General features: G+C 35.6%; 1 protein-coding gene across 2 annotated transcripts; it reads left to right on the top strand.

Moving 5' to 3' along the window:
• Positions 1-11,534: 11,534 nt before the first annotated feature.
• Positions 11,535-23,174, top strand: NIPSNAP3A (nipsnap homolog 3A). 2 transcript variants are annotated; one of them, XM_061201078.1, is made up of 6 exons: positions 11,535-11,709; positions 14,273-14,483; positions 16,581-16,739; positions 18,258-18,407; positions 22,149-22,235; positions 22,325-23,174. In XM_061201078.1, the coding sequence occupies exons 1-6, from the start codon at positions 11,650-11,652 to the stop codon at positions 22,399-22,401; spliced, it is 744 nt and encodes a 247-aa protein (XP_061057061.1). In that variant the 5' UTR covers positions 11,535-11,649; the 3' UTR covers positions 22,402-23,174. The 2 variants fall into 2 exon arrangements, with proteins under 2 accessions (XP_061057061.1, XP_061057062.1); XM_061201079.1 differs by lacking the exon at positions 18,258-18,407.
• The last annotated feature ends 1,023 nt before the right edge of the window (positions 23,175-24,197 follow it).

Below are 24,197 nucleotides of genomic sequence, written 5' to 3'. Positions count from 1 at the left end.
GCAAAAGCAGTTCTAAGAGGGAAGTTTAAAGCTATACAAGCCTACCTCAAGAAACAAGAAAAATCTCAAATAGACAATCTAACCTTACACCTAAAGGAACTAGAGAAAGAAGAACAAACAAAACCCAAAGTTAGCAGAAGGAAAGAAATCATGAAGATCAGAGCAGAAATAAATGAAATAGAAACAAAGAAAACAATAGCAAAGATCAATAAAACTAAAAGCTGGTTCTTTGAGAAGATAACCAAAATTGATAAACAATTAGCCAGACTCATCAAGAAAAAGAGGGAAAGGACTCAAATCAGTAAAATTAGAAGTGAAAAAGGAGAAGGTTCAACAGACACCACAGAAATACAAAGCATCACAAGAGACTACTACAAGCAACTCTATGCCAATAAAATGGACAACCTGGAAGAAATGGACAAATTCTTAGAAAGGTATAACCTTCCAAGACTGAACCAGGAAGAAATAGAAAATATGAACAGACCAATCACAAGTAATGAAATTGAAACTGTGATTAAAAATCTTCCAACAAACAAAAGTCCAGGACCAGATGGCTTCACAGGTGAATTCTATCAAACATTTAGAGAAGAGCTAACACCCATCCATCTTAAACTCTTCCAAAAAATTGCAGAGGAAGGAACACTCCCAAACTCATTCTATGAGGCCACCATCACCCTGATACCAAAACCAGAAAAAGATACTGCAAAAAAAGAAAATTACAGACCAATATCACTGATGAATATAGATGCAAAAATCCTCAACAAAATACTAGCAAACAGAATCCAACAACACATTAAAAGGATCATACACCACGATCAAGTGGGATTTATCCCAGAGATGCAAGGATTCTTCAATATACGCAAATCAATCAATGTGATACACCATATTAACAAATTGAAGAATAAAAACCATATGATCATCTCGATAGATGCAGAAAAAGCTTTTGACAAAACTCAACACCCATTTATGATAAAAACTCTCCAGAAAGTGGGCATAGAGGGAACCTACCTCAACAAAATAAAGGCCATATATGACAAACCCACAGCAAACATCATTCTCAATGGTGAAAAACTGAAAGCATTTCCTCTTATATCAGGAACGAGACAAGGATGTCCACTCTCACCACTATTATTCAACATAGTTTTGGAAGTCCTAGCCACGGCAATCAGAGAAGAAAAAGAAATAAAAGGAATACAAACTGGAAAAGAAGAAGTAAAACTGTCACTGTTTGCAGATGACATGCTATACATAGAGAATCCTAAAGATGCTACCAGAAAACTACTGGAGCTAATCAATGAATTTGGTAAAGTTGCAGGATACAAAATGAATGCACAGAAATCTCTTGCATTCCTATACACTAATGATGAAAAATCTGAAACAGAAATGAAGGAAACACTCCCATTTACCACTACAACAGAAAGAATAAAATACCTAGGAATAAACCACCTAGGGAGACAAAAGTCCTGTATGCAGAAAACTATAAGACACTGATGAAAGAAATTAAAGATGATACCAACAGATGGAGAGATATACCATGTTCTTGGATTGGAAGAATCAATATTGTGAAAATGACTATACTCCCCAAAGCAATCTACAGAGTCAATGCAATCCCTATCAAATTACCAATGGCATTTTTTACAGAACTAGAACAAAAAATCTTAAAATTTGTAAGGAGACACAAAAGACCCCGAATAGCCAAAGCAGTCTTGAGGGAAAAAAGCAGAGCAGGAGGAATCAGACTCCCTATCTTCAGACTATACTACAAAGCTGCAGTCATCAAGACAATATGGTGCTGACACAAAAACAGAACTATAGATCAATGGAACAAGATAGAAAGCCCAGAGATAAACCCACGCACCTATAGTCAACTAGTCTATGACAAATGAGGCAAGGATATACAATGGAGAAAAGACAGTCTCTTCAATAAGTGGTGCTGGGAAAACTGGACAGGTACATGTAAAAGAATGAAATTAGAACACTCCTTAACACCATACACAAAAATAAACTCAAAATGGATTAAAGATCTAAATGTAAGACCGGACACTATAAAACTCTTAGAGGAAAACATAGGAAGAACACTCTTTGACATAAATCACAGCAAGATCTTTTTTGATCCACCTCGTAGAGTAATGGAAATAAAAACAAAAATAAACAAATGGGACCTAATGAAACTTAAAAGCTTTTGAACAGCAAAGGAAACCATAAACAAGACAAAAAGACAACCCTCAGAATGGGAGAAAATATTTGCAAACGAATCAATGGACAAAGGATTAATCTCCAAAATACATAAACAGCTCATGCAGCTCAATATTAAAAAAAAAACAACCCAATCCAAAAATGGGCAGAAGACCTAAATAGACATTTCTCCAAAGAAGACATACAGATGGCCAAGAAGCACATGAAAAGCTGCTCAACATCACTAATTATTAGAGAAATGCAAATCAAGGCTACAATGAGGTATCACCTCACACCAGTTAGAATGGGCATCATCAGAAAATCTACAAACAACAAATGCTGGAGAGGGTGTGGAGAAAGGGAACCCTCTTGCACTGTTGGTGGGAATGTAAATTGATACAGCCACTATGGAGAACAGTATGGAGGTCCCTTAAAAAACTAAAAATAGAACTACCATATGACACAGCAATCCCACTACTGGGCATATACCCTGAGAAAACCATAATTCAAAAAGACATATGCACCCCAATGTTCACTGCAGCACTATTTACAATAGCCAGGTCATGGAAGCAACCTAAATGCCCATCGACAGACGAATGGATAAAGAAGATGTGGTACATATATACAATGGAATATTACTCAGCCATAAAAAGGAACGAAACTGGGTCATTTGTTGAGACGTGGATGGATCCAGAGACTGTCATACAGAGTGAAGTAACTCAGAAAGAGAAAAACAAATATTGTATATTAACGCATATATGTGGAACCTAGAAAAATGGTACAGATGAACCAGTTTGCAGGGAAGAAACAGAGACACAGATGTAGAGAACAAACGTATGGACACCAAGGGGGAAAAGCGGCGGGGGGTGGGCGTGGTGGTGTGATGAATTGGGAGATTGGGATTGACATGTATAAAATGGATGACTAATAAGAACCTGCTGTATAAAAACATAAAATAAAATTCAAAAATTCAAAAAAAAAAAAAGATTGAAAATTAATACACAAAGAATCCCACCCAAAGATTTATAAAAAGAAGAAATGAAAAAATCCAAAGACAGGTAAAGACCAAACCAGTAGTTTAAAATTTTACCAGGCCCATACCATTTCCCTGGATACTTTTAATACACTTTCCAAAAAACAGGTAACCCTTATCATATGCAAATTGTTTCATAAAATATAAAAAGTGAGTGGGAACCTCCCCCAAGTCTTTTTTATAAGCCTGAAATAACACTGAAACAAAAACTGAATGACAATATGAGAAAGGAAAATTATGAGCCAATCACACTTACAAACATAGACAGAAAAATTCTATATAAAATAATAGCAAACAGAATCTAACAATGTACAAAATAATAATACCTAACATCCAGGCAGGGTTTATACCAGGGATGTAAGGAAGTCTTAACATTATAAAAATATGTTAATGTAATTCACCACAATATCAATTAAAGAATAAAAACAAATGATGTTTTTAGCAAATTCAGGAAAAGTTTTGAATTCAACAGGCATTCACAATTTTTTAAAAATTAAAAACTTAGCAAACTAAAAACAGAAAAAAACTCCTTTAACCTGATAAAGAGTATTTATCAAAAAACTTATAACTAACAAGTTCCCTTAAAGTTCCAAACAAATTCAACATTGCACAGAAATCCTACCCAGTGAAAGAGAGAGAGAGAAAGACAGAGAGAGAAGAGAAGGAGAAAGGAAGGGAGAAAGCAAAGAAAGAAAAGAAAGAGAAAAATAGGAAGGAAGGGGAGAAGAAAGGGCAGGAGGGAGAGAAGGAGGAAGGGAAGGAGAGGAGGTATGAAGATTGGAAAGGGAGAAACAAAATTATCATTATTTACTGAAAATAAGGTTGTCTACATAGGAAGTAAGAAAAAAAATCTATAAAAGGAAAATCTTGAAATTTATATGAATAAGAGGATCTAGCAAGACTTCTAAATACATGAACAATATACAAAATTCAATAGTATTTTGTGCAGCAGTTATAATTGGTTAGAAAATGTACTTTAAAAAGCATCTCACAACACCAACAAAAGTATAAAGTGCTCACAAATAAATCTATAAAATCTGTATAAGGAATTTTTGAAGAAAAGTATAACTCTTCTTTAAAACACATAGAAGAAAACCTCCCACAAATTGGGGAGCTTTATTTTGTTCATGTTAAGAAATTCAAGAATAACTATATCAATTCATCCCAAATTTCTCTATAAAGTTAGTATAATTTCAATCAAAATGAAATTAGGATTTTTAATTTCTGAAGTTTACCCCAAAATTCAACTTGAATAGTAAAGACCAAGAATAGCCAAGAAAATGTAAGAATAAGAGCTACAAATTTACTGTACTAAATGTCAAGATGGATGATAAAGCTACAATAATTCAGAGAGCATAGCATTGGTACAAGTAAACATAAATATGTCAAAGAAATAGAGTATTCAGAAATAGCCTGGGCATATGTGGAAGTTTATATCCTAAATAAATGATACTTGATATAATATGGCATTGCAAATCAGTAGGGAATGGATGAAATATTTAATAAACTGTGCTTTGGTAATGGACTACTAATATTAAAGGGAAAAATAAAGATCAAATTAAACCTCCACCTCACACTGTGACCAAAATAAATTTGAGACAAATCAAATGTCAAAAGCAATACTGTAAAATATCTACAGGAAAATGTCTTCATACACAAGGATAGGAAAAGTGTATCTCAAATGAGCCCATAAAACATAAAAAACTACTAATTCAAATTTAGAACCATCTATATGGCAAAAATGCATCATTAGGAAGGTTTAAATATTAACACAAATGAAAGATTATACCAGTAACAAATACAACAAAAGAGGATTAGTATACAGATTGTTTTTTTTTTTAAGCTATCAGATTACTAAGATAAACAACATAACAGAAAATTGGGCAAAGGATACAAACAAGACCTCAAAGAAAAGGAAAACAGCATGGACTATAAAATTATGAAAAGAGGCTCAATTCACATGAAATCAGAGAAATGTATATTAAATCAATGAGATATTTCTCAGCCAAGAGATACGAAAATATTAAACCATTACAAGAACTGTCAAGAATATGGAGAAAGAGGAAATCCCATTCACTGACAGTGGGAATATAAATCAATTTAAAAATCTACAAAAAAGTGTGAAGTTGACTCATTAATTCCACTTACAGGTATATGACCAAGGAGATCCACACAGAGTTATTCACTGAAGCATTATTTATAAAATAAACATATGGGAACACTTAAATATCAATAACTAAGTTATGGTATCCTGTAACACTGGATTATAGGAGAGTAATTAAAATGAGTGAACCAGCTCTAAACTACTCATTTTGTTACCCTGTGTCAGTCACTTAGCTTCTTTGAGCTTCTTGTTTGCTGTTTTTGTTTTAATCTATGAAATGGAAAATCAACCTCACAAGGTGAAATGAAAGAGAATAAGTAAGAAAGAGATAAGTAAAAGACACAATATATATAACAGCTCCTATGTAATATCAGGTACATTAGAATCTGATGTTCTCTTGTCTGTGAAACAGGTATCACCAACATTCTCTGAAAGAGAGGCGGACAGGAATAGGATATATGATTTGAGAATAATCAATGTTTATTAAAACCTGTTTAAAAATGAGAAAGGCAGCTAGATAGGAAAGAGGAAAGAATTAACCAACCAAATGAGGGCCTAGCTCTCATTGAAGAGGTAATCACAAATGAGACTCTAGTCACATGAATCTACCAACAGGCTCCATTCCAAAAACACTTACAGGCTCAGGACCATTATTCGATGAAAAACACTATGAAATAGGAATTATACTGAAGCAGCCTGTAAAGTTATGACTTTTCACTAACTAGTTTTAGTTTTATTTTGTGCTGAGTGAGAACTTCTGATGACACCAAGGTAGTAGGAAAATTGGGAACCATATTTCTTAATATTCAGTGTCTATATAAGAAGAAAATCACCTTGAATATGAAGCCCACTTCTAGTAATACTATTAAGCTATCTTGAGAAGTCAACTTACATTTTTCAGGAGAAATTTTAATCTGAATAATGCTGATTTCCCATAAGCTATGTGTCTGTCAAACTTCATAAGAGATAGAGGGACATCTGAGCTTCAATCATAAAGTGTATTTGGGGAAATCCTAAACTATATCCTGAAGGACCTAACAAGGGACAGAAGAGCCAACAGGCCCCCTGGGTTTGGATACATCCTACAAGCCCCTTACATTAATGCTCTGGCCCGCAATACAATATTGAGAATAAATTTTAAAATAACAAATTATAAAGATGCTGCAAAAGCAATTAAAGATGGTCAAGTAAAGCTAACACAGATTAAAAAGTGAGCTGATTACTCAGCTAGTAGGTGTCTATGACAACTTGCAGAGGTGAAGAGAATTCCATTGGAGAGCATCAGATAATGCGTGTTCATTTGAAAGAGGAACTTCATGGAAAAACGTGTCACAGACTAAGCGCACTAGTGCCTAAAGGTAAAAGGTGTTTAAACTTACACCTAGGAAAAAAATCAGCCATATTTCATAAGAAAAATCCAAAACAATTAGCAAAAGGTCCAGAAATACCTCCCCTAAACATTTCCCCCCAACTCCAATTGTGAGGCACAAGGATTATTCAAAGGAATAGACTTGCCAAGACTATTTCAGGAAATAATTGCTTGTATTATTGACAGGTTTTTAAATGTCATTGGCACTAGAATTCACTTTCAAATGCAAAACATAAAGAAAGCCAATTAATAGAGGATATCTAAAAAGGTATATAATGGATATATATTAAACTCATATGTTTATGTGTTTTAGTAATAAAAAGCAATTTATTTTATTAATAGAAACAGCGTTAAATAAATTCGTATTATATGTAATACTGGGCTGCTCACAAGTCTTTCTTACTAATTCTAAGAAGGCTAGCAGCAAAGAGGCTGATACAGAAATATCAAGACATTGACAAGCTCAAGAAGAGGCATCCAGTCTTTTTCCTTCCCCACAGCATTTAATTCAATACTCAACACACAACAGGTGCTTAATACATATTCACTGATATGAGTAGGATACTTGTTAAGAAACACTGAATGAAAATTTGTTACTTTATTACCATTTATTTATATTAATAATAAAGCAACTCATAAAAGTTTTGAAAGTAATTCATCTTTACTGAAATTTTTCTCTTCAACAAAAAAAGAAGAACTGTAAGACAACTCCACTCTAAATACCTACAGGTTAACTTACAGGAACTTAAAAATAAAAATAGCGCACACTACTTGAGGCTTAATGAAGGAAACTAGTTTATACCACCATCTAGTGGCCACACAATGATGCAGCACAAAGAAAGTACTTACCCAGTGATGTCACCAAAGTACAAGCATCTGGAGTTTACACGTAGAGCTACTGCCCTCCTATGGAGCTGGGCCAGCGTTGGATCCATCTCTCCCGCTTCCTTCTGCAGATTTGATGAGCCTGACCTTTGGACAAAACCAAGCAGAGACATCATCAAGTGGATTGTTGCCTTTCCCCACCTCATATAATTTCCTCCACCCTTTAACTGATACCTATTTGTTACGTACAGTGTAAGATGCACTTTCACACTCATTGGACCAGATGGCAATAACTAAAAAGTGGTCCTGGCTGGGCCACACAGCAGCAGTGAACCTGAGGAAATTATTTCATCTCTCAAAATCTCACCTTTTTCACTTATAAAATGGAGATGAAATCTAACTTATAGCATTTTGAGGATAATTAAAACCTGTGAGAAAATAAATAGGAGATTGTCTTAGGTACCTAACAGTACTTAACAATGTTTACCTAATTCTAAGTTGTAGCCATAAATTTTACTCCTATCTTGTAAGCATTCTCCTTTTGGAAATATTCTTGGAAGTTTCCTCTATCTTTCTCTTGGTTGGATGCAGCTAATGATGAGGCTCCAGGGGGTGGCCAAGCCACAGTGTGGAAGAAGTCTGGTCCTTATCATGCATAGAAGAGCTGCCTGCCAAGTAGGTAAATGCACTCTGGTTTCTCATAAAAAATAAAATTCATTGGTGTTTGAGTCATAATACGCTTTTGGTGTCAATTTGTAACAGCAAATTAGCCTAAACGATATATATATATATATGTATGTATATATGTATGTATGTATATATATATTATATATATTCTTGAAAGATACTACCAAATATTGAGATCTTTGGTCTCCTTCTCTCTTTAGCCTCAAGAACCTGGCAACAAAGATTAGACCTCACAGGTGGGACACCAGAAGTTTCCTTGCAGGGAAAACTGACTAGACAAGAGAAATAACTTACAGATAATAACAGTGGGGTGATGGGCACCTACTGAAGGAAACTGCCCAGTCAGATCACCCTACACTAAAGCCATTACTTGGCAAGACCCACCCATACTCACAGAGCTTTCAAACTTTTTTATAGTCCAACTTCAAAATATGAGCTGATAGACAAATACAAAAACATTTCAGGAAAAACTCCAGTAACAGAGACAGAAAAAATAATCAAATAGATAGAAAACAAAATAAAACTCAAATGAAGACTTAAAACAACAATATTTAAAAAGAAAACACCTATAATCAATGTCCCCAGAGAGACAGAAATATTGAACCCATGAAACAAAAAGAGGATAATATTTCTGAAGAGAGTGGGGAAAAAAACATTCTGGAAAAAGGGGTAAAAAGGAGCTCTTGGACATAAACACTGGAAATTAGAAGATTAAAATTTCACTACATGAGTTAGAAAATAAAATTGGAACATTTCATGATGCCCCCCCCCGAAAAAAGCAAAAAAGAAAGATTAAAAAATTAGGAGGAAAAAGAAAATTAGAGGATCAAGTGGAGGCATAATGTTTGAATAAAAGAAGTTCCAGAGATTGAGGAGGAAGAAAAAAAATCCAAGAAACATAACAAATTTTTCATAATTTAAGAGTTTCCAGATTGAGGGGGGTCAACTGAGTGAGACACAATGTATGAAAAACTATCTATCCCAAGGAACATTATTGTGAAATTTCAGAAAATTAGGGGAAACAAGAAAAACATAAAAGCTTCCAGAGAGAAATAAGTTACATACAAAGGATCAGGAATCAGAACGGGATGAATGCCTCACTAGAAATTATAATGCAATGGAGCAGTGCTTTTAAAAATATGAGGAAAAATTATTTCCAATGTAGAATTTTACATCCACCCAAACTATAAATTAAGGAGGTTGATAAAGACATTTTTAGAGATGCAAGTCTCAAAAGTTTAAGTCCCATGTGCCATCTCCTAAAATTAGGAGGAAAAAAAAAGATACAAGATCCTGGAAAAATGAGATCCAACACAAGGCAAACGAGACTCCCCAGGAGATCAGCGAAAGGAGATCCAAGAATTACTACAGGGCCACCTTAGAGAACGCTTAGCCCACCCTGGACCAAGAGAAAAGACTCCTGAAAGATATCTCTAGAAGATGAAACTGATAAACTGATTAACAGGTTTAATCATTTTGAGTTTTGGCAAAGAATTTGGTGATTAATAAGTATAAGGAAAAGAAGAGAAACAAATGAAAAAGAGAAATAAAAAAATAGTCACCTTCCTATGATTAAGATCATAGACCTAAGCCACATAGCAGTGGCTTAAACTAGAAGATGAATTCTCTTGTGAAAGAAGTCCAGAGACAGGCAGTCCAGGGCTCCTAGTATGGTGTTCCATGGTGTCAGAACCTAGGCTGCTTCTCTCTTGCTGTTCTGCCATCCCCAGCATGTGGCTTCTACCTCAAAGACCAAGAACTCAAACCATTACATCCACATTCCAGCAGGCAGAAATAAGAAAAAGGCAAAGAGGAAAACAACCCCTCCTACACAACTTTAAGATCACTTACAGTAGGTCATAAATGCGCTAAAACATCCCACTGGCCAGGACTTAAGTCACGTGGATGCACCAAGCTGACTGGGTTCTATTAGTATTTTTTTAAGAGGGGTTGGGACAAGAATGGCATTGGGAAATAGCTAGCAGTCTCTGCTACCTCCCTCCAGCACTTTCTATTCTCCATATCCTACTTTGTCTTTCCTCGTCGTATTTATTAATCCCTGATATATTTTTCCTTCATTTGTCTATCTGTTTCCCCTAACCTGGAACTTCCAAGGGGACACAGACTTTGTCTTTTGTTCACCTCTGCACCCCAGTTTCTGGAAAAGTGACTGAAGCATAGACGAAATTTAATTAACATGGGTTGAATGAGGGAATGAATTGTTAATTCCGGGGGGTGGGGGAGTGGGGGAAGTCTAAGAAAATAAATTTAAACATAAAGATCCAGTCTGTGCACAGATGATGCTTTGTTTTGTCTTCATTAGTTAGAAATGGATGCCCATCATCTGGAAAAAATTACTCGCCCTTCTGGAATTACTAATTTTAAAAAGCCTCCTTTCCTCTGGACAGATGATTCAAGTCATTGTACAAGGTACAACTAACCCCCTAGTCCTAATAATATAAGTAATATTGCATTAATGTTTGCAATAATATAACTATTAGCAAGAATAACATAAACATTAACATGATGTAAATAATGTAAATTAATGATGTAATCAATTAACTGATTATTTTTCATGTAAACATTATTAGACGCAGGAAGGGAAATTATTTGGGGGGAGTGCTATACTAGAGACATAAATCCTCTTCTTCCATAGAGGGAGTCAATAGATACTATCTAAACCGAAACCCCCCCCCCAAAAAAAACACAAGAAATAGCAGAATATGCCTATTATTTAAAAATATAGAAACAGGCGTCAGAAGAAACAGCTCGAAATGTTGAAAGGTGATGATTCTGGTGAGCAATAATCAGGGATAGGGGAGACTAGACCAGAGGTTTTGCTTTTAAGGATCACAGAATTTTAACAACGTATGTTTATATTTGAATTTTTCATATCTAGCTCGGTGCCCCCATTCCTCTGAGCTCCTGGAAAATACCGTGTAAGTTATTAGGAGCCTTGCAACTCACGCTGTGGGCAGTGATGGGGAAGGAGAACGCACTTAGAACAGAAAAGTGAAGGCTCCTTGGTCGTGCACACTCGCATCCTACACACGAACTTTTAGGAACTGTACGCAGGTGTGCAAGGACATGAGGCGATGGGCCCAGACAGGTGGTGCAGGAGCGACATCAGCACTCAGCTAATTCTAATGTCACTTTTGACGCTGGGGGTAAGAACGTTTGAGGGAACCAACGGGGAGGGAAGAGTCAGAGCTAACACCAAACGCGTCTGGGGCTCAGGCTGCGGAGGACGCCTGGCAGACTGGGCGGTCCGGCCGCCACCACCCCCCCCACCCCCCGCCCCGGCCTCGGCCCCAACGCAGGAGGAGGAGCCGACCCGCCCCGAGTCTGCATCCGGCAGTTGTGCAGGAGCCGCTCCCTGCTAGTCGGGAAGCCACAGGAGGAGGAATTTAAGGAAGAATACCGGCCGCTGCCCTTCTCAGCGCGCGAACCCGTGCCATGCTTGCCCTCCGAAGGAGCCTGACTAAGGCTCTGGCCGCTCGGACACAGGCGCCTCAGGTACCGGCCGCCCGGGAGGCGCCCAAAACGTTCCCTGGGGGAGGGGCGGGGAGGGGCGTCTGCAGGGAGAGCGCGGGCCGCGCATGCGCCTACGGGCCCAGACCTGCCAACGTGGTGCTGCTGCCGCAGAGGTTCTAGTACAAGTCTCGGAATCCCGAGGCGGCCGACCCCGGGAGGCGCGGCAGTAGGAAGGGTGCTGTTAGAGGAAGACCCACTGCCAGAGTCGCGTCCGGCCGGCTCGCAAACAGTCGTGGACAAGGGCCGTTTCTAGCCTAGGTACCCGGAAGCCCTGAGGACACCCCTGAAGCGCCAGCTGCTGCGTTTTTGCGGCTCTGCGAGGTTGCTGTCTCCGCATTGGGGCCTGTGCTAGACACTGGTCCGGCCTCTCGTACTCATTTGTGTTTTGACAAGCCCCTCCAGACTGAAGGGGCAATAGGACAGGCCTCCCCCTATTAAACGAAATACACAACCTCCCAGCATTTTGCAGGCAGAGAACCTTTAAGAGGGGGCCCAGGGTGCAGGTGGTGAAGCATCCTGCCCAGATGCCACTGTCTCCTGAGGTGGGTGCCCTAGTCAGGCAGTGTCAGGAACCTCGTAGCAAATATGATGATGACAACTTCATTTAATCTGGATAAAAAATGTACAAAATAGATTACTGTGATTCAGCCTTAACTGTCAGGAATTGGCCTATTCTGTGAATCTACCCTAGAGGTTTTTCCTTTTGGTGTTTAGGCTTTTACTTCTTTCTCAAAGAGCAGTAAGAAGGGGATTAATCTACTCTAGAGACTGACTTTCTGGTGAAGACTAAAGAGGAACCATTAATGGCCCCTTCACCCAAGATTAGCAATACAGTCTTTATTCTGATTCTCTATACTGGGGCAGGACCAAGAATTATTCCTTAGAATTTTACTCTGAACTTTGACGTTATTAAATGTCAACCAAAAAAAAAAGAAAAAAAAAAAAGTTCTGACGAACCTAGGGGAAGGACAGGAATTAAGATGCAGACGTAGAGAATGGACTTGACACAGGGAGGACACATTCTTCTGCCAAAGATAATAAAATGTGTGCCTTTGATCACATATTTTGATCTCCAAATACAAATTCCCTGAAAAGCAACTTAAAAAACAATTGTTACAATACCTTATTGGCCCATTTTCTGATATCTGATATATTTTATTTATAATATTTTTAAACTATAAATACTACGCAGTTTTTATGTGCTTAACATTCTGTTAGGAAAGTTTGGTAAGATGGCACAAAAAGAATTATCTGCCAAATACAGGGGCAGCTGCAATTGTTTTTGATGGCAAGCTTAAGTCAGTTGGGCAATAAGAATATAACTCATCATAGAGATGGAATGACCTCAAGAGAGATTATTATAATTAAGCCTTATACACAATTAAGTAAAATATATGCATTACTCTGTTTTGTAAACAAAATATATGTCAGAGGAAGAAGCCTACTGCTTTCCTTTGACATATCAGGTAGTCAGTATAAGCCCAAAATTCATCAATAGCCTTATAAGTACCAAAACTACTTTAATAGATAAGTCTGGTATAATCAGCTTCAGGATATGTGCACATGCTAACCAAATTTATGTACGATGGATATGTAAACTAGAATGCTATATGAATGTATATGTATACACATGTGTATATACATATATTTGTATATACATATATATATACACAAACACATATACATACACAAAGCATCTCCTACTGAAAGTTAAGTTCACTCAGAGAACCCAATTAGAAATTTACATTGTGAGCGTATGACTATTACAAAAGTAATGAATGGTTCTTAAGGGATATTTCCATCAACCTGCTATAATTGGGTGGATTAAATGCCCTTCTGCAGGTTGCATATGTAATTAAACCCTAATAATTATTCAGACAATTCTGACTTACTGATGTTTCCTTTTTCTAGCATTTACACAGGCTATCACCATATTACAATGCAATTGGCTAAGTCATAGTTTCCTATTATATTAGTTACACTCCTGTCCTATTTTTGACTAGTGGTCCACTTCACTGGATTTAGAAAATACTTCTATCTGACCAGCAATTTCCATTGTTTTAAGAACCTAAAAAAAAAAAAGAGTTTTCTGCCAGTAAACACATTGTTATTGTGCCAGCCAAAATACCTGTATATGTTAAAAAATTGTTTTAAATGCTTAACTCTAATACATATGCTATTCAATAAAGATGGAATATTGGCTAAATAAGGGATAATAAACTATTTGTAAAATTTATTAGGATCCTAATTGTAGTCCTTTGGTAAAGAGAGTGCCCCAGTGCCTTCTTATGAGCAACTTCTCATGGAAAAGTGACTAAAGGTGGAGCCCCTGATAGGAAACAGTAGCTATATATTTAGAATGTTTAAAAGCAGGCATCTTTATTGACATATCTCTAAACAAATTCAATGGAGAGAGGACAACAGAAGTCAAAACAGATTATGAGTTTAATGAGTGTCCCTTGTTTCCAGACTCAGATTTGTTTGTAACATAATATTATAAACCCTACCTTCCCCAAATATTTCAATTTGCCTTATCTTTCTTCAGGTGTGTTCATCTTTTGCTACAGGCCCCAGACAATACGATGGAACATTCTATGAATTCCATACCTATTATGTTAAGCCCTCAAAGATGAATGAGTTCCTGGAAAATGTTAAGAAAAACATTCATCTTCGGACAGCTCACTCCGAATTGGTTGGATTCTGGACTGTAGAATTTGGAGGCAGAATGAATAAAGTGTTTCATATTTGGAAGTATGGTATGAGTCATCAAATTAAGTATTCAGTACAGATTTTCATTCAGTTAGATATTATATGAGACTTAGTTCTTGGATCTATGTTACTGTAAATACATACAGGTTAAGTAAAACTAAAAAAGCAATACCAAAAAAATTAATTCAGTGATTATTCTCCCCAACAGTATACCTCTTAACAGCCCATTGCTGGAACCTTTATATTATCATATGGGAAGCAATATTGGGAAAATGTGGCATCTCCAATTTCAAGTCATAAAATTCTGAACTAGACTTTAATTCTAAAAAAAAAAAGTTTAGAATGGCTTATTGTAAAGATTTTTTATGAAAAATTTAAAGCAGTTAATGCAAGAACCAGAGTGGGTTAGGATCATAAAAGAAAGTAGAATTATTTTTTCTTTATATTGAAGCTATAGCTGGATATCAATGTTTTAGCAGAAATCATTCAAACATCTAGGGACTTTAGGGAAATAGAAGGTGATAGGGGATGATAGTTAACTTTGAAGCCCTCACCCATCCTTAAGATTTAATAATTTTGTGATGTTTCAGAACCACTTTGGTTTTTTTTCTGCCCCCAGAGTTTAAAGGAATTCACTGTCATTATACTAGTCTAGGGAGGTAAAGGAAAGGAAGTGAGTAAGTTCTTTCAATATTGAAGTTGACCAACCCCTGGTTTACAAGAAGAACGGTTACAGGAATCCCCAGAATGTTTATTACTCCAATATTAAATCTTTGTGAAGTCACATCAGGACTTGATGATATCTAAAGAACTTTTAATAATTTCATTTAGTGTTTGGTCATCAGTGTCCAAAGTTAATAGTCATAAAGTACTTTAATATGAAAAGTACTCATTCTGTATTTAACGTGGCGATAGTTTAGAGGTTCTCCCTTTTGTAATAAAACAAACCCCATTAAAACACAATTTATGGGACTTCCCTGGTGGTGCGGTGGTTAAGAATCTGCCTGCCAATGCAGGGGACACGGGTTCGAGCCCTGGTCCGGGAAGATCCCACATGCCGCGGAGCACCTAAGCCCATGCACCACAACTACTGAGCCAGTGCTCTAGAGCCCGCGAACCACAACTACTGAAGCCCACACACCTAGAACCCGTGCACCGCAACAAGAGAAGCCACCGCAGTGAGAGGCCCGAGCACCACAACGAAGAGTAGCCCCCTCTCGCCGCAACTAGAGAAAGCCCTCACGCAGCAACGAAGACCCAACGCAACCAAAAATAAATAAATTCATTTAAAAAAACACAATTTATGCTTTAATGCACCACCAGCTGAATCACGTCCCATTAAGAAATTACTAGTAAGGTCCTGATATAACTTACTAAAGCTCTAAGAAAGCTGTTATTCCTTATCTGCAACGTAAACCATAGAAAACTCTTTTACCATTAGTCTTATAAGGCCCTATTAGTAAATATTAGTACTAGGCCCATATGTTAGTAACATATGGGTAACAAACAGAAGAGAAATAGTACTGGGTAAAAAGAATGGATGACAATAAGTAAGAGAATGAGCACTATTTCTTTGGAAGCTGTTTGTTCAAAGAGGAGGCTGAAAAAGCAAATCTTAATTTCATTTATGTTCAATTTAATTCAGTTATACCTTGACCTGACCACTCATCACCATCACCACTGACAAAGAAAAATAGTCTTTTTCTAAACTGGTGCCATAATTTAAATGCCTCAATAAAATTAATAAGAATAGTTAACAGATATTGAGTACTCACTAGGTGCCACACACTGTTCTGAGCTCCTTTCATGTGCTAATTCATTTAATCCTCACTTCAGCCCTGGAGTTAAACAGACACAGAAAGATTCAATAACTTACCTAAGCCTCACAACTACCTACTAAGTGGTAGAGCATACAAAGCCCATTACTATATGACATTATCAGTTGTTTACATTCCTACTCCCCTTTTAGACCATGAACAACTTGGGGACAAGTGTCACATCTACTTATGTTGGTATCTCCAGTGATATAACACAGTCCTTATGTGGCCTCGATGAACATTTACTAAACTGAATGAAACCCAGAAAAAGTACAGGTGGTTTTAAATCAAACATTTTTATTTTTCTTACTCCTTTTCATCCCATAGACAATTTTGCTCATCGAACTGAAGTTCAGAAGGCCTTGGCCAAAGATAAGGAATGGCAAGAACAATTTCTCATTCCAAATTTGGCTCTTACTGATAAACAAGAGAGTGAAATTACTTATCTGGTGCCATGGTGCAAATTAGAAAAACCTCCAAAAGAAGGTAAGTCCTTCCGTCTTAGTCACTGAATTTTGATGGAGAAAATATTAAAGATTTTAAGCTATAAAAACTAAAGTTCTACTAGAAAAAAATGAAGTTAATCTTTTGCATAAAATAGGAACATATGTTGATTATTGAGATAAAAATAAGTTGGAGCTCTTAGCTTATTCTTAAAAATTGAGCATTAAATAATGGAGTATTTTTCCAAATTGGTACCATAGTGATACTTAAAGTTTAGCTATATTATAGAAAAAGCTGACATGGTCACTAAAGGTTGAGAAGTTGGGCCTTGGGAGCAGGGAACACATGTGGGTAGATAAGGGATAGTGTATGATATTTTGTCATAATTTTTAAATATTATAAACTTTTAGATATAAAAGCATTTTTCCATAAATTACTACTAATCTCAAATCATTAAGTACAAATTTGCTTATAAAATTTGACTGTTTGGGGGGAATGAATTAACTGAAACTGCCAAGCTGTATTACTGTAGTCTAGCTTTTATGTCTTCCTCTTTCTTATTTCTCAGTTTGAAAATAATTCCTAAAGATTTGTCTTCTTCCTGATTTCACTTCTTGCTGACTTAAAGAAATTATTACCTCAATCCAGTTTTAAACAAAGGTCAGATTAGAAAAAGCATAAACTAATTTAAATTTTATTTTATTTCCCCCATTATTCCCAACTCTGTAGTGCATTTTGGATTACAAGAGATTTGAAAAGTCTTATTTAGATCCTTATCCACCTAGATCCCCTCAGTTTTAGGCACCATCTAAATGAATTAGTGGGCTTCAAAGACAATGTCAAATCTTGGTTCTCTTCCTCTATGTTATTCATGATTCTTCAGTAACTTCTGCATGTTTTTCCTTTACTTCTCAAATCTACTGGCCCCCTAGTTTCTTTCTGTCCACCCACCCTGTACTTCCACCCAGAAGGTAAAATACTTTTCAAGTATTTACCTGGATATTATATACCTGGAATAATAAAACCACCTCCTTTAGGGTTTGTTTTGCCTCAAAAACTCTGAGACAGTCACTTCAGGTCCATTGGTTGCTTGCTGTTCCTGGTGGAAATGGAAACTTATAGGGGGAAATTATATAAAGCAAAAAAGTAGTGGAAGTTGGAAAGAAGAATAGAACTGTAAGAGATTGGAAAATACTTTATTCATTTCTATTATAAAAGTGTAAATGCAGGCAGCTAAAAACTCCTATTCCATTATTTTCTATTTTATTGATAAATTTTATAGGTTAAAAATATATTAGATAATAACTTACCTATATCTTCCAGTCCCTTTTTCTTTGTTCCGTATGATACGCTTAACAACTCATCCTTAAAGTAGGACAAGGACTTTCTAAACATAAAAGCACAGTGCAAATTATTCATAAATATGTCTACATAAACATGTATATGTGTATGATCCTCCAAATCTATATATAGATTAGCTTTCCACTGGAACCAAACTAGACAGGATTACAAATTGCTTGAATGTGTTCAGTAAAATACGTATTTTTCTCCCTATTCCAGGAGTCTATGAACTGGCTACTTTTCAGATGAAACCTGGTGGGCCAGCTCTGTGGGGTGACCCATTTAAAAGGGCAGTTCATACTCATGTCAATCAAGGCTACACAAAATTAGTTGGAGTGTTCCATGCAGAATATGGAATACTCAACAGAGGTACAGTTGTCCATCTCTTCTATGAAATTGCAAAGTACATTGGTGATCTACTGTTAAGTTCCTTGGGTCAGTTTGTCTCTGTTCTCATTATTGAGTGTATTTTACTTTTTATTGCCAAATTTTTAGTTTTTTGTGATTTTAAGGGTTGAGTAAACCTGTTTTAAATCTTATTTATTTAGAATATTAATACCTTATGAAGCCTTTTTCAAATACTGAACTGCTTTTTTCTCTGATACATCAAAATGATAAAATTTTTAAAACTGGAAAGAACCTCAAGAAATCACCTATCCCTTTCATAATCTTTTTTTCATAATCTACATAATCTCTGAATGTAGTTTTATTGATTTTTTCTTTTTTTTCCACTTTTACTGCAATATAATTGACATATAACATTGTGTAAGTTTAAGGTGTACAACATAATGATCTGATATATGTATATATTGTGTGAAATGATCACCACAATAAGTTTAGTTAACATCCATCACCTCACATAGTTACAATTTTTTTTTCCTTGTGTTGGGAACTTTTAAGCTTCTCAGCAACTTATTTATTTTATATGTGAAAGTTTGTACTGTTGTAACATTTGTGATTTTTTTTAATAATATTACTTGGGTTGTTTTGGGGTGAAAAGTAATATATAGTTATTGTAAATATTAAAAACATGGACAAGCCCAAAGAAAAAAATTACCCATTTCTCACTACTTATATATACATAGTATGTATACCATATTGATTTATTTAATAAAACACCTATTGGGGATATTTAACTTTTCAGGTTGAAAGATAGTCCAGTCAGGATTTCAGAGGGTTTTTTGTTTTTTTGTTTTTTTTTTTGTGGCAAACTCGAAAAATGCTTATAAAGTTTATCTGAGAGGATAACTTAAGACTTTTAATATTTGAAAACTCATAATATCCCGTTGCATCCTCGTATTCTCCACTTCATGTCTAATGGACATCTCAAACCTAATGTATCCAGAGTTGAGCTGATCGTTGCCCAGAAATTCAACTTTTTATAATATATTGTAAAAAAAAAGTTGGACTGCGCAAAAATAGATGTTTGTTCAAGTTGGAAAATACATGAAGAGGAGAAAAATTATGACAACTATTAGATGCCTTTCTCACACGCTACACTAAAATAAAATCAAGATGGATTATAAATATCAATTAAAAAACTGAATTCATAGAATTACTGAAATAAAATATAGATAAATTTATTTAATAATATGTGAGAACAACATTTCTAAGCCAAAAGCAAATGAAGAAACTATGAAGGAGAAAAAATAACTGATGATTTTATTGTACAAAGGCTCAAATTTCTGTGCATACCCACAACAACATAAATGAAATACAAAAGCAAAAAGAAAAAAAGCTTATGCAAAGATGACACAGATGACTAATATATATTAAAGAAGTTGCAGATTAAAACAATAATTGGATGCCATTTTTTACCTAATAAAAACATATTATATAGATATAGTATTAGAGAGGTTGGGGACAAACAAGTACTGTTGTACTGTGTAGGGCTGTATTGGCTTAATCTTGCCCCCCTTAATAATTTGGCAATAAAACAAAAAGCTTAATTTTTTCAACTGTTTTTGCCAACATTCTAAGAAATATGAATGTTTTTAGTTATACAAGAAGGAAATTTGAAAGGATATAAAATATATAATCACATTTGAATGATGATATTAAAGGTTTTTTAAATCTCTAATTTACTATAATGGACGTGTAGAATTTTTATTTTAAAAAACTACTGAAATGTGTGTGCACATACTTTTTAATCTTAAATTCATTCTCAGTGTACTAGGAATATGATAATATGCTGAGTATAAATCAGTACTTCACTTCTGGAGGATAGTGTATAATATATACACTGTACATTTGTAAGTGTATATAAGTATGATACTCTTTGGTTCTCTCAATTTAAATTTTAGGAGTTTATGTTAAGAAAATAATCAGATCCAGACTGCCTGGGTTTGAATATCAGCTCCACCACTTAAAACTCTGTCACCTTGGGTGAGTTACTTAACTTTACTGTGCCTTAGTTTCCTCATCCATAAAATGATGATAATAATAACCTACCACTGAAGGTTATTATGAAAACTAAATGAGTTAATACACACAAAATGTAAAACCAGGCCCAGGACGTAGTAAGCACCCAATAAATGTTAGTAGAAGTTGTCATCAACATTGCTCTTATTATAGATATACATGTACTGCTGCTCTAATGAAATTTATGTCAGCATTATTTATAGTAAGGAAACTTTGGAAACAATGTGGTATAACCTTTATGTAATACACATGTGATACATAAATAGATATATAGATATGTGTCATATATAATGTATTTATAACCATAAGCATATATTTTTATGTTTATGTGTATATAAATACATAAATATATATTAAAATGCAAACATGTATGCTTAACTATGGAAAGAGATATACCAAGTATTAAAGTGGTTATTTCTGGATGGTATAGAAATGCCTCCTACTTTATCTGCATTTTCCTATACAGATAACATGTATTATACTGTAATTATAAAAAGTTTGTAAAAAACTATGCACAAGAACATTACCCCAGTATTTCATAGAATACTGAAACACTGGAAATAATTTAATTGGTCAATAATAAGGGGTTGGGATAAAATGTTGTTATATCTATAAGAAGGAATTCACATAGCCATGAAAAATTAATGTTATTGCACAGGGAACTCTACTCAATGATCTGTGGTGACCTAAATGGGAAGGAAACCCAAAAAAGAGGGGATATATGTATACGTATAGCTGATTCACTTTGCTGTACAGCAGAAAGGAACAGAACATTGTAAAGCAACTATACTCCAATAAAAATTAATTTTAAAAATTAATGTTATTGCCATAGAAAGAACACATTGTTGATTTTTAAAAATCTATTACTAAGACTACGCATAATATACAGCAAGATCCTAATGTGATTTTCCTCACATTTTTTAAAGGAAATACACTCAATAGAGGTTTTCCTTAGGTGGTTAACATTATTGCTACTTTTAGTTTTTTTCTTTGTATCACCCAAATGTTCAATAATAAACACAACTTTTTTTATGATCTTGCTTTTTTAAAATAAAGGAACATGTATTAGGAAGTCATGCAATTTGGGTCTAGTTTTTTTTTTTTTTGGCTGTGTTGGGTCTTTGTTGCTGCACACGGGCTTTCTCTAGCTGTGGCGAACGGGGGCTAACCTTCGTTGTGGTGCACGGGCTTCTCATTGTGGTGGCTTCTCTTGTTGCAGAGCATGGGCTCTAGGCACACAGGCTTCAGTAGTTGTGGCTCGTGAGCTCTAGAGCGCAGGTTCAGTAGTTGTGGCTCACGGACTTAGCTTCTCCATGGCATGTGGGATCTTCCCGGACCAGGGCTCGAACCCATGTCCCCTGCATTGGCAGGCGGATTCTTAACCACTGCACCACCAGGGAAACCCTGAGTCTAGTCTTGATTATGTCTTTAGCTGCGTTATTTTACTTCCCTTCTCCAGCTTTCTGTTTCTTCATCTACAAAACCAGTTTGACTAATTAATTTATAAATTTCTCTCCCAAATCGCTCACCTCTCTGAAATCTTATCACTAATATACTTAGGGCTACCCTGATAATCACTATTTTGATTTAAAGAATAGAAGTTACAGTTTCTGATTAATGTTTCTGTCTTTCTTATTTGAGTAATGCCACAGTCTTTAGAATCTATTTCTGGTTTATTTATTTCTGCAGTTCATGTTCTTTGGTGGAACGAGAGTGCAGATAGCCGAGCAGCTGGGAGACATCAGTCTCATGAGGATCCCAGAGTTGTAGCAGCTGGTAAGTTATTTCACTAGGTACGAGTTATTCTTAGAACAAATTTGATTTAGTCAATAACTTTATATACCTTCTTATGAATTTTTTTCCAGTTCGGGAAAGTGTTAACTTCCTTGGGTCTCAGCAGAATATGCTTCTGATTCCTATGTCATTTTCACCATTGAAATAGTTTTCCACTGAAATATGAAGCATTTCATTAACTGCCATAAGATGTGTCTACTAATGGTGCTTAAATTCTCCCAAGAGATTCTCACTTTTATTTGATGGAGGTGGTAAGTTAATTTGCTATGTCCCTTGCATATTTAAAAGCTACCTCTGTCCACTATCACCACCACTCCAGGAAAGAGTCTGTTCCTTTTTGCTTAGGCATTTCAGTATCTGTCATACATTAAAAATAGTTGCTATTACTATAGGATCTTGACTTTTCATTTGTTTCAAAATATCTCTTTTTCTCTATTTTGATAACCCTCTGCTTTTATAGCATTTTCTTACATTCAAATGATTCTTTCATTTCCATACCTGTGATAATATCTTTAAATTATTTGGATACATTATTAACCTTTTCATCATGTCTGTTTTTCTGAGATTTTAAAAGTTTTTGTCCATTAAAGTTTATTTTATACTACCAGATAAGATTCATAAAAATATTAAACATATTTCTTTACTATGGAAGAGTACAATGTTACCTGTGTCATCTGTATTAATTATGGTTTTCACATTAATAATTACTCACCTGGAAAATAATGTTATTAGGTCCTGGTATTAAAAGTTATTGATGACTCATTGGTTTATATGCTGCAGTATCTTCATTTACAGTTAACTTTACTAATTTTTACTTCATTTTAGATCACTGTTTAACAAAGGTACTTGGTCATCTGTTTGTTTTAATGAGATATTTATGGTTATGGAAATGTCTGCCCTAATAAAAGCCTATATATACAATCTGATTCTTTTTATTGTGTTTTATATTTTTATCCTCATCTCTGGAGCTATTGTTGTGTTGCCATAAGGTAATGAGACAGTAATAATGTACTGTCTTTATTTTAAATATTGTCACCTCAAGTAAATAGCCTGCTAGTAACCTTACAAGAATTTCTTCAGTACCATCACAGACATACTAGGATTTTCTTACAAACAACTTTAGTTTTTATTTTAGTTGAGTGCCTCAGCCTTCTTAAACTAGATTTGGCACTTCTAAGCTCTCCTGGTAGCTTGTACTTACAGCTATGTTATTTTATGTTTCTAACATACTACAAAAACAATAAATTATAAATTAGCTATCTATGGGAAAACTGAAAAACGGGAAGCACGGTCACCTCTCACTTACCTGGTCCTCAGGAATCTGAAGGACAGATGAGTTCCTAGTAAGGCAAAGAACACCCTGACTCTGAAGGCTAAAATCTATCAGACATGTTAGAAGCATTGGCTTTAAGTTTTGACTAAGAGTCTTCCACCTCAGTTTTTTGAAAAGTTGTCACTTAGGGAATGAGGTGGTAATGGTATGAATTGCAGTCTGTGTGGACGGATTTCCTCTGGCGTGAGATCAGCCGTGTGCTTAAGGCCACGTTTGGTCACATGAAAGTGTACAACTGGGTCTGCCTTTTCCTCTTTCATTCATCTTTGGACTAGCTAGAACATTTCCTGGTGATGGCCAGGGGCTCTTTCATCCATCCAATCCAGAGCCCTGATGGAGGTTTATAAAGCAGCAGCAGACCAGCGTTCTTACCATGTCCTAGACAGAATTGGAGAGCCAGTAGAATGATGGACTTCACTCCGCTGATGAACTACAGGTGCTTCTATTTGCTGACGCACCACTGGATCAGGAACACGACAAAGCTGGCCGGGACAGAGGACATTGCAGAGATGACACAGATGGACGTAATTATGTCCACTAACATGTTCTTCTTGCAAAGAGAAAGTCAGTGAGGATCTGAGCGTTCATTGATGCAATTGAGGACTCAATCA

This window comes from Eubalaena glacialis, chromosome 9 (assembly GCF_028564815.1).
Source record: "Eubalaena glacialis isolate mEubGla1 chromosome 9, mEubGla1.1.hap2.+ XY, whole genome shotgun sequence".
Taxonomy (NCBI): Eukaryota; Metazoa; Chordata; class Mammalia; order Artiodactyla; family Balaenidae; genus Eubalaena; species Eubalaena glacialis.
Note: the sequence above shows the minus strand (reverse complement) of the source record. Positions and strands in the feature narration are given on the sequence as shown.

What these genes read in the sequence shown, in the direction of transcription:
- NIPSNAP3A (XM_061201078.1), top strand. Translation starts at nt 11,650, where the DNA reads ATGCTTGCCCTCCGAAGGAGCCTGACTAAGGCTCTGGCCGCTCGGACA. An exon ending in CTCGGACACAGGCGCCTCAG is followed by an intron (nt 11,710 to 14,272) that starts GTACCGGCCGCC and finishes ATCTTTCTTCAG; the next exon opens with GTGTGTTCATCTTTTGCTAC. An exon ending in ATATGGAATACTCAACAGAG is followed by an intron (nt 18,408 to 22,148) that starts GTACAGTTGTCC and finishes TTATTTCTGCAG; the next exon opens with TTCATGTTCTTTGGTGGAAC.